This window comes from Oryctolagus cuniculus, chromosome 1 (assembly GCF_051225735.1).
Source record: "Oryctolagus cuniculus isolate XC-2025 breed Fujian yellow rabbit chromosome 1, ASM5122573v1, whole genome shotgun sequence".
Classification (NCBI taxonomy): domain Eukaryota; kingdom Metazoa; phylum Chordata; class Mammalia; order Lagomorpha; family Leporidae; genus Oryctolagus; species Oryctolagus cuniculus.
Window position 1 is genome coordinate 105,465,590 of NC_142867.1, and position 10,566 is coordinate 105,476,155.

Consider the following 10,566-nt stretch of genomic DNA (forward strand, 5'->3'; position numbering starts at 1 on the left):
GTGCTGTTTAAGGCCCTAAACTGAGGTGGCAGCACGTTCATTGGGTGCATGAGACCTCGAACTCGTGGTCCGCCCTGGAAGTGGGAAGGGACACGCTGTCCTTCTGAGTGACAAACTCAGTGGTAGTGTGCACTGAGTCACACAGTAAGGGAGCCTCAGGCTTCTGGCTCCCATGGCAAAACCAGTGCGCCGTCGCGCTGTTGTCTCATTTTCTGTGCCGCTCAGGTTCGTTAGCCTGCATCTTGGAGAGCGAAGCAAACAGACTGAAATCGGTGATGGGGGAATCTGGACTCATTGTGGGGCAGGTCCTCTCCACCAGCGGGAACGTGGAGGACGCCCCCAGGATGTCGGGTTTGCAGGAGCTTGGCGCCGCCTGGACCTCAGAGACAGTCCAGGCCAGCCCACCCCTGTCGGCGGTGTCCCAGCTCATGCACCGTCCCAGCGTTTTCCTCCGATTGGGGCGGGCAGTAAGACAGCTGGTAAACCAGGGGTCTTTCCCCAGCTAGCGGGAGGATGTGGCCAAGTGCACCTCACAGTCTGTGAGCACTGGGTGCTCTGTGCCACATGCCTGCCCCTGCCCCCATGTGCCTGATGCTGGGCCACAAGCCCCCCCCCCCCCCCGGAGCCAGAACCTTGTCTAGTTTCACTGCTGTGGCCCCAGCACCTCCTCCTCCTCCTGGTTCACAGTCAGCATCTGTATTGTCGACTGAATGAAGGAGCAGACGGCTCACCTCGCACTCTGCACCTGCTGTTGATGCCACCTTCTCTGCTCTCCGCCACACCTGCCAGGGAGGCCGCTTCTAACAGAGCCCCTAAGGCAGTTTATCCTCCTTATTGACTTCTGGGGGTGTCACGGCAGGAGATGAGCTCAGTGCTGAGCACAGCTCTGTGCACCCTGCAGATGCTTAGGGTGTGTCTGCAGGGTGAAGAGATCCCTCTGCCTACCCTGTCCTGGTGCCACAAGTGCATCAGGACAGCCTACGGTGGTGTTAGCGTTTTTTGGACAGCAAAAAAATGAGAGGATGTAGCTACACTGTTTGCTCAGACTGTGTTTGCAGTTGGCTAAAGACCCTTAAAATCTTCTTCATTGAACCAGTTTTTTTTAAAAAAAGATTTACTTATTTATTTGAAAGATAGAATTATGGAGATAGAAGGAGAGACAGAGGTCTTCCATCTGCTGGTTCACTCCCCAAATGGCCACAACTGCTGGGGCTGGGCCAGGCCAGAGCCAGCAGTTTCTTTCTAGTTTCTCATATGGGTGGCAGGGACCCAGGCACTTGGGCCACTTTCTGCTGCTTTCCCAGGTGTATTAGCAGGGAGCTGGATCAGAGGTGGAGCAGCCAGGACTCCAAAGCAGTGCCTATGTGGGATGCCGGCACTGCAGGCAGCAGCTTAACCAGTTGTGGGGCACCGGCCCCATGAACCAGTCTTAAACTAGGTCTCCAAATTCTGTTACTTACACAGAGTTTCCAGCTGTGAGTTGAGGACTTTGAGTTTAACCCAATTCAGTGTCATCTGATGCATTGAACAGCCTGATGGATTGAACAGTTAAGTCTTTAAAAAAAAAAAAAAGATTTATTTATTAATTTGAAAGGCAGAGTTACAGAGAGGCAGAGAGAGGTCTTCCATCTGCTGGTTCACTCCCCAAATGGCCGCAATGGCCAGATCTGGGTCGATCCAAAATCAGGAGCCAGGAGTTTCTTCTGGGTCTCCCGTGTGGGTGCAGGGTCCCAAGGACGTGGGCCATCTTCCACTGCTTTTGCAGGCCATAGCACAGAGTCATCAGCAGAGTGCACCATGTAGATGCCATCTATGTAAATGACCTTGACTGAGCCAGAGTCGCATGGCAGAGCACCAGGTACTCTTTCCTAGCTGGCATCTGGTAGTCAGTCAGCTTTGGCTCAGAGCGTTCAGTCCCTGGGCAGTCACATTAAGGGATGGAGCCATGTTTCGGGTGAGCAAGGAGCTGGTGTGCAGGGAGGGCTCGGCTAGGCCTCCCTCCCAGCCTGCCTCCCGTGAATGCTGACCCTTTCCTGGTGTTCCACGTGGTTGGGGATGCTGTTGGTGGAGGCAGCTCCTCTGAGGTGGTTCTGGGTTTTTGCAGGTTGCTGGAAGCCCTGGTGTCATTTCTTGATTTCTCAGATAAGAAGGCCACCAGCGCCATGCAACTGCTTACAGACTTGGCCATCGAGCAAAGGTAACGCTGTTTTCCCAGACGCTGACTACTTCTTCCACCTTGCAAACCTTGCAGCAGAGAAATGAGGCACAAGGTTCCTGCTGGGCATTGTGGCCTGCCACTCCCATCCCAAGTTCTCTGGGAAGAGGGTGACCCGGGCCTCAGTGGGTTTGGAAACAGTAGCATAGTCACCAGCAGCTCTGGCAGCAAGCACACCTGCTGTGTGTCCCCACTTCATCGGGACCTGGCACGTGGTAACTCACGGCCAGCTTGTGTTGAATGAACGTGAGAGAACCAGAGAACAAGCACTACGAACAAACAGCAAAATGTAGCTCCTCTTGTGTTGCCACTGGCATTGTGAGTGACTGCCTCTCTCTGCCCTGTCTTGTCTGAGTTTGTGTGTGTTTCTGTCTTGGTTCTTCTTGCCCCACCCCACCTCCTGCTTAGCTGCTGGGGAAAATAGTAAAGGTCTTAGTTTTTATAACTCTTTAAGTTTTTCTTTTAAAACATACTTTTTTAAAAAAAAGTGTCTTGCTTAGAAGTGGTCACATCACAAGAGAAAGCTGTCGTGCTCACAGCCAGGCTGGGCGCTGGCCCAAGCTGAGGTTACGAAATTGCTGCAGCAGCACACGGAGCCATGCGTGCAGCTGGCCCTGCGTGCGTGTCTGCGACAAGGATGAAGCTTGCCCAAGTCACCCATGTGTGCGGCACCCGCTCGGCCTGGCGTGGAAACCCAGAGCCAGGGAAGAGGTGGGGAGCCGGCGTGGCCGAAGCCTAAGGATTCCAGCAACTTCTGCATAAGAGAGCTGCCTTCTAAAATCTGTAACATCGAGAGCAGCTCTGCAGAGACAAGCATTAAGGCCACGGTGCCACCAGCGATGTGTGTTTGGGTTCCCAGTGAAGTAGCCTTGCACGCTGCAGTCACACAGGCCGAGAGTTTGTGACTGTGCCCCAGCCAAGACAGTGCGTTCATGCTGCAGGTGTGCCCTGTGGAAGTAAATCCTAGCTGATGTTTTCTCGACAGACTCCAAGTCTGGTTCCAGGCCAACCTTCCAGCTGTTCTCCCTGCACTCACAGGCATTCTGGTGAGCAAAGCCTCTGTTTGTCATCTGTGACAGCTGTCTCAGCGCCATTCACACCTCCGAACCCTTGCCATCTCTGGGGTTGACTGATCGTTCACTCACAGCTGGAGTTGACACAGTTCTCAGTGTCTACAGCTGGGGTTGAGACAGGGGGAGGTGGCATCTGAGCGGGGCTGGCTCCCAGGGAGAGAAAGGTGGGTGTGGGCAGCGTCTTTGTTAAAGGCAGGGGGAGGCTGTCCGTCTCCATCAGTCCCCTGCTGACTCTGAGCCTTGTCGTCAGTCCAACACGCAACCCTGTCCCGAGTGGAGGTCATCCCAGGCAGGACAGGTACAGCACTTAGAGCAGATGAGGCAGAGGACTGTCAGGGGTTCTTCTCCTTGGCAAGTGTGCTGTCCCCGGTGAGCCACAAAAGTGCCAGTGGCCCCAGAGGGCATTACCATACCCTGGTATCTCCTGGGGCTGAACGGAGGCTCTGAGAGGAGAAGGACTTGCCCAGGTCCTCCCGGCCAGGTGCTGGAGGAGCTGGGACCGAGCCCTGGGCCGAGGCACCCCTCTCTGTGCCCCCATCTGTTGTGAGTGTGACTCCAGCGACACCCCCGTGTGACACCAGGCGGCTCTGCTCCCAGGCTGGGGGCGGTGAGTGACGTTGCTGCAACACATTGGCTTGCTCTCACAGCCTCACTGTCTCTTGGTTCACTGTAGAAGCACGATCCCAGGACAACCAACTACACAGCGTTCTGCCAGTGTCTTGCCATCCTGGGAAACCTCAGCGCCGAGCCTGCCACCCGGAGACACATGGCAGCCTGCGAAGAATTTGGGGATGCCTGCTTAGGCCTCCTGGTATTCCAGCTTATTCTACCCAGAGTTGGTCTCTTAGCCTCTTTGGGGCATTGGTCTCCTGACGTTCTGGCTTTCCCAAAATTGCTGTTCTGAGGGCGCTGGCCTTAGTGGCTTTTCCTTAAAGAGCCCTGCAGGTGGAGTCTCAGCTGCCCCGGGGCGATTTGAAGGCCCTTCTGGTGGAGTCTGCTCCATCATCCATCTCAGAGACTCATCTTCAGTTTGAAACCAGGACTAGGTGGAGCTCCAGTCCCTGGCAGGGCCAGCAGAGGCCCCTGCCAGCTTCCCTAGGTCAACACTAGCTCCTGGTCTCCCAGCATCACTTACATGGGTGGCATTGATTATTCAGGGAGTGTACTTACCTCCCAGACCTTTGCTCAAGGGAAGCATGGGAATCCATGGAAGGTCACGGCCACAAGGCAGGCAGGTCCTCGATCACCTCGCTTCGTTTCCAAAGGCCAGGTGTGAGGAGGATGCGGCTGGGTTCCGAGAAGTCACATACACGCTCCTGGGACTCCTGATGAACTTGTGTCTTCAGACTCCGTTTGTCTCAGAGGTACAGCATCCTCGTCTCCTTCCCTGGGACACGACACACCGCACGCCTGTCCCATGGAGCCCACTGTTAGCTGCCACGTGACATCCGGGTTCAGACGCCGTCAGTGGAGGTGGGGGGGGGGGGAGGCGGGAGGGACGCCCTGCCGCTGTGCTCCATTGAGGGTGACGTCCCAGAGGGTGCTTTCACAAAAGCCAGGAACAGTGGGGCCCCACTGTTGTCCAAGTGCCCTGCAGTTGGTGGGGACAGCCATGGGGAGGCGCAGGAGCCATGAAGAAGGTGCTGTGAGGACAGTCGGGACAGGTGATGGCGGCAACGCGGAGGGAGTGCACCATGGAGGACTGAGCTGGCAGGAAGGTAACCGCCCGCCCTTCTCCCCTCTCCTGCGGGTGCAGGTGTGGGCTGCGGAGTTGAGCGCTCAGTGCCTGTCTCTCCTGAACAGCCAGGACGGAGGCATCCTGACGGTAAGTTCCCGCAGGGCAATCGCAGAGCTCTTCACTTACTCCTGTTCTGGTTCTACCTTCAGTGGAAGCGCCCCCTTGGAGAATCTGCTCACTCTAGGCATGGTGTGGACATCCTCCTGGGATGAATGCTCTCATCTTGCCTGCCACCTCCTCCCAGTGCCCCTCTGTGGACCCCCTGGGGTCCAGGATCCTGAACCTGAATCTCAACCGCTTCCATAGCAGAATCCATCTGGCCTGTCCCATTTCAGGATACCCTGCGCAGGGGCAGGCGTTCGGCACACAGTTGAGATGCCACGTGGGGCGCCCAGGGTCAGCAGAGGGCAGCTGTGCGAGGCGGGGGAATCATGGTGGGCGGGCAAGCTCTTCCCCCACCCCAGGCATGGAATGCCAGCATTTTTCCCTGGAATGGAGTTGAAAGGCCAGAGCAGAGATCTTTGCCTTCTAGCCTTTAGCAATACTACTTTTCCGCCTGTGAGTCAACAGACTCCCCATAAACGCCAGTTTGCTTTTTCTTTATTCTGATTGGGCAGCACACACATAAAAAGGAAAACCAAGGTAAACAGAAAAATTGACCCAAAAGAAAGACGGTGAAAAAAGGAAAACAGGAGAAGCAAACAGTAGCTCTCATTTGTATCCCGAGTAAGAGGCCGGGTATGGATAGGCGTGCAGCAGTAACGGCTCGCTGTTAAGGAAGTGAGATCTCCCAGACCCGAGAAGGAGAAAGCAGAGGTTCAGAAAGATGACGATAAGGGAAAGCTGAGAGGTGCAGAGGATCAATCCAGGAAGTGACATCTCCTAGTAAGGGCCCTGCTGGGGCCAGGGGCCCAGGGCCCAGAGGCAAACGTCCCCTCTCGGCCTTGGGCCGGTTGCTCCATGTAACAAGCTGGGCCTCCAGGTGCCGAGGGGCAGGGACCCCAGCCCTTGGGGTTGCCTGCCCAGCAGCCTCTTTAAACACAACAGAGTCCACTGTTTATTATGTGGCCACCACATGGTTTAAAAACCAAGGTGCACCCTTCGCTTGCATCCCAGCCGTTGCTTTGGCCTCACCAAGCTCCTCGTTAACTGTGAAAGGCCGTGTGTGTTTCTGAAAAGGACCTTGAATCACCCTTCTCCTGTGTCTCCCAGAGAGCCGCTGGCGTCCTCAGCCGCACCCTCCCGTCCTCTCCGAGAATCACCCAGGAGGCCCTGAGAGCCGGAGTGGTGAAGAAAATGATGAAATTCCTGAAGGTAGAGTGACGTCACCAGTTCCAGGTCCCAGGAGTTCCTCGCTTATGGAGGAACAGAATCAAGATGGCCTCTGGACGGCCAGCGTGCTGCTACTTCTCCCTGCCTGACTACTTTTGGAAGAGTTATCTTTTATTTTGTTTGAAAGGCAGAGTGACAGAGAGAGGGAAGGAGAGATAGAGATCTTCCATCTGCTGGTTCATCCCCAGATGGTTGCAATGGTTGGGCCTCTGTCCGAGTCTCCCACATGGGTGCAGGGGCCCAAGCACCTGGGCCATCCTCTGCTGCTTTCCCAGGCTCATTAGCAGGGAGCTGGAGGGGAACGAGAACAGCAGGGACTCAAGCCAGCAATCCGATATGGGATGCTAGAATCACGGGAGGTGGCGGCTGAAGCTACTGTGCCACAAGGGTGGCCTTCACACCTGCTCAATTTTAAATGCATGGCATAGGGGATTATCTGCCGCCTATTCCCCCAGATGTTGCTCTGAACCCCGACAAAAGAATGTTGAATAAAACAGGAAGGCTCTCATTAGACGCACCCAGGAAAACTGCTTACCCCTCAAGCCTCACTTTAAAACGTGTGACCTCCGTCCTTGAACGAGACATCCACGCGGCTTTGTGCCAGGTTTTTTCTGGCCCACTCTTGCAACTGGTGATGCTTTCCATGGTTCTCTGGAGAGGGCCCCAGCAGGTGTGCAGGCTGCAGAGTTACCATGTGACCAAGGGATGCTGGGATTTTCCAAGTGAGGCCACACAGCAGTTAAGTGGCTTCAGGGGCTGTCAGGGTTGTGATTTGCCAGTTGTGACATCTCCTGGTATTCAGCCTGGTAGCCTTAGCAGGGGAGCCCGTGTCCTCGATGACGTAGGAGGGCCTTCCCCTCCCTTTCTCCGCTCTTTGGTAGCTCTGCAATTGCCAGCATCGTCTTCTCAGCCACCGTCTCCCAAGGCTCCTACCCGTGTACGCCATGGGGCACGGGCAGGGGTAGAGACGGTGCGGCAGCTCCCTTCTACCAGTTAGGTGGTGTCTGGCCGAGAAGGATCATCACACCAATCGTCCCTGCTTTCATTCCCAGACTGGAGGCCAGACGGCATCGCGTTACGCCATAAAGATCCTAGCTGCCTGCACCAATAGTTGCCACGGCGCTCGGGAGGAAGTAGTGAGGCTGGATAAACGTAAGTGACAGTTCCGCCGCGCACGCCTGCATCCCACGGGTCGGGCCAGCCCCGGAGCTGTGAAGGCCGTCACCCAGTCCCCAGACCTGCGCGGTGTTTACGAAGAGGCGGGTCGGGCCACCCCCGCAGCTGGGAGCGGTTCACCCACCTTCTGGCTGCACACGGGTGGAATGCCCCTGCCGGAGACCTGGCTGATGGAGGCGATCCAAGCCGGGAAGCTCTCCTCTCCCAGGTTAAATGGAAATTGTTTCTGGAGCAGCCACTGAAACAGAGCTCGCAGCCACCTCGAGCCTTTAGTGGCGGGGGCAGGTGTCAGAGCCTGAGCCGAGCTTTAGTCCAGTGGAGGGAGTCGGCTCGGCCCCTCCTGGGGGCACCTTCTCAGGTCTCCTCGCCACCTCCCTGGTGTGTGCAGACAGGACCTGAGGGCCGCCCCAACGTGGCAGCAGGACCCTTCCTGCTGTTCCCGTCTCTTGCCCTGCAGGCTCCCGGTGGGCACGCTGTCCCACTATAGGGTTGTCAGGAGGGCCCCCTTACCCCGAGGTGGAGCATATAGAGGGTTAGGAATGTGGAGTTGGGAGAAGACACCTGTCTGACACCTGCTGTTCCTTCACACTGCAACTGGTGCCTGGGCACAGTGCTGGGCGCCTGAGTGAGGCGGCTCTGACAGAAATTCTCATGTGCACGGTGGCTGAGTGAGCACGTCCTAGGAGTTTCTGGGGTAGCAGGCGTTCACTGACAGCTCCCGGCCCCTCCCGTGTTCTCTTGCATCCGTGTAGAGTTTGGCGTGTTGCTGCAGCTGCTCGGCTCTGAGGACGAGGTCCTGGTGGGGAACGCCGCCCTGTGCCTCGGCAACTGCATGGAGGTGCCGCACGTTGCAGCCTCCCTGCTGAAGACTGACCTCGTGCAGGTCCTACTAAAGCTGGCCGGCGGTGATGCGCAGAAGACGGCCGTGCAGCTCAACGCGGGCATCGCGCTGGGGAAGCTGTGCACCGCCGAGCCCAGGTACACCAGGCCACCTCTGAGCCAGTGGGCTGAGCGTCTGTCACGTCAGGGCAAGCGGGCCGAGCCGAGGTGCTGTGCCTCAGTGGCAACCGTGTGACACACAGCATGCAGGCAAGCCCGTGGTCTTCTGCAAAGGCCCACGTGGGGGCCCTGTAGCCCTCCCAGGGAGCACTCAGACCCCAGGGCTGTGCTCCGCTCCATGCACCGACTGCCCTTGCTTTTCCCACCCAGCCTCCTCTCCCTGGCCCGCCCTCTCCCTTTTCTCTCCCTCCATTCTCACTTCTCTGCTTTTTCAGACACAGTGGGGTTCCTAATTTCACTTTTCTGCCCGGGCCCAAGCAAATGGAGGACCTTGTGGGGGTCCAGCATCCTGCAGGAGACGCAGAGGTGCAGAGCTGCGTGCACCACGCCACGCTGCGACCAGGGCAGGGGAGCCTGGCTTTACCACCCGGGTTGTTTCCCTTTTAGCACAGACCATGCTCTGCTTAAACTCTTCCTCAGGCCTGCTTCCAGGGCCTGCACCCTGCGGCTGAGCATGGCCCAGAAACGGGGGTGGTCGTTAGGGATGGAGAGGGACTGGGCCCTTCCCTTAACACTGCTGGCTCCTTCTCTGCAGAAAGAGGGGCGTGGCCTGGGTGACAAATTCTGTCTGATTGTTCAAATGGAGGGAATAGATAAAATTTTTGCTACAGGGAAGGCGAGACCCACTAGTCAGGATGAGCTCCAAGTGGCACCTGCTGGCGAGCTCCCAGAGGCAGGGTCCCATCTGATCAGCTTGGCACACCTGCCCCCTGCAGTGAGAGGAGAGCTCTTAGGGTTTCAGGAGCCTCCCTTGGAGCCTCCCTCTTTCTCCCCTTTGATCTTTGGGGCTTCTGGGTGCCACAGCTACTGCCCATTTCCACCCAGAGTGGTGGGGCTGACCTTGCCAGCCTCTGTTCCCAGAGGGGCTGGCTCTGAAACATGGCGTTGATGCCGTGGGCCTTGTATTCTGATTATGACAGGTTTGCCACTCAACTCAGAGAGCTGCACGGGATAGAAATTCTCAGCTCCACGATGAAGTACATCACTGATTCTTGAGAGACATGCATCTGTGTGCGTTTTTGTGAATTCTCAACTATATGCAGACACTGGTTGTATGCTAGGGTTTGTTCCTTCGCTTGTAATAAAGACTACTCCAGAATCAAATACTTATTTTCCGTGTATTTGCCTGTCTGGTTTTCATTGGGCATAGGAGAACGGGCATCAGGGTGGCCACTGGGGTGGACCCTGTGCAGCGTCCATTGCGCCTGCCTCCAGTGCTCTTCCTCAGCCAAGGAGACGCCATGCTTCCCAGACTCCCTGGCAGCACCATTCTAGAGGGGGACTCCCTTCTGCCAACCCAGCGCCACTCCCTGCCCTGACTGCTTCCTCTGCAGGCAGCGTGCTGGAAACGTTGGATTCCCTGGGAGTGGCACAGCAGCACAGGGGACCCTAGTGGTAGTTGCAGCAGCATGAGTCATGGCAGCAGCCTGAAGCCTGGCCCCAGCGGGGACACACGCTATTGGATTCAGTGCGTTGAGTGGTCGGTGACTCTGCTGTTGGGGGAACTCTGCAGTCCTGGAAGCTCTCGTGGAGGTCTCCCCCGGCACACACCTCCAGCCCATGGAAGGGTGCTGTAAGTGCCCCAGTCGGCGCCAGATTGCTCTCTGCATCAGATGCCAGAGCAGGTGCTTCTGTTCCCCTACTTGTGGGGAGCAACTCGGACTAGACTAAGTTACTGGAATTAAGACTTATTCTATGCATCTGCTCTCCCACAATATGGCGCAGAGAGAAAGAGACCAAGCAACTTCTACACAGCTGCCTCTCGCCAATTTGATGAGCTGCAGGAGCTGATCCTGCTCCTGATTGGAGGAGAGCAGCGTGCTCGGCGTGTGGGTAGCAGAGTTGGGATTGGTGGAAGAGGACTATAAAGGAGGAGAGAGACAACATGCACCAGGAACATCCGGATAACATCTGAGCAGCCCCCGAGAGAGCCGGCCGGAGGTGTGCCGCTTCTCCGCGGAAGTGGGGAAAGT

General features: G+C 56.8%; 1 protein-coding gene across 10 annotated transcripts in view; it reads left to right on the top strand.

The window, feature by feature from the left end:
* The window catches only part of TTC12 (tetratricopeptide repeat domain 12), a 47,248-nt gene extending 37,551 nt beyond the window's left edge, over window positions 1–9,697 (top strand). For 6 of the 10 annotated variants that reach the window (XM_089312689.1, XM_089312712.1, XM_089312693.1 and 3 more), the window contains 9 exons: window positions 2,105–2,197; window positions 3,201–3,261; window positions 3,962–4,123; window positions 4,554–4,652; window positions 5,045–5,113; window positions 6,239–6,340; window positions 7,411–7,510; window positions 8,287–8,512; window positions 9,514–9,697. In XM_089312689.1, the coding sequence (XP_089168815.1) occupies window positions 2,105–2,197; window positions 3,201–3,261; window positions 3,962–4,123; window positions 4,554–4,652; window positions 5,045–5,113; window positions 6,239–6,340; window positions 7,411–7,510; window positions 8,287–8,512; window positions 9,514–9,589 (988 nt within the window). In that variant the 3' untranslated portion in view covers window positions 9,590–9,697. The remainder of the gene's footprint in view (window positions 1–2,104; window positions 2,198–3,200; window positions 3,262–3,961; window positions 4,124–4,553; window positions 4,653–5,044; window positions 5,114–6,238; window positions 6,341–7,410; window positions 7,511–8,286; window positions 8,513–9,513) is intronic. The other 4 variants (XM_051849244.3, XM_070065040.2, XM_002708389.6 and 1 more) reach the window with 1 other exon arrangement.
* The last annotated feature ends 869 nt before the right edge of the window (window positions 9,698–10,566 follow it).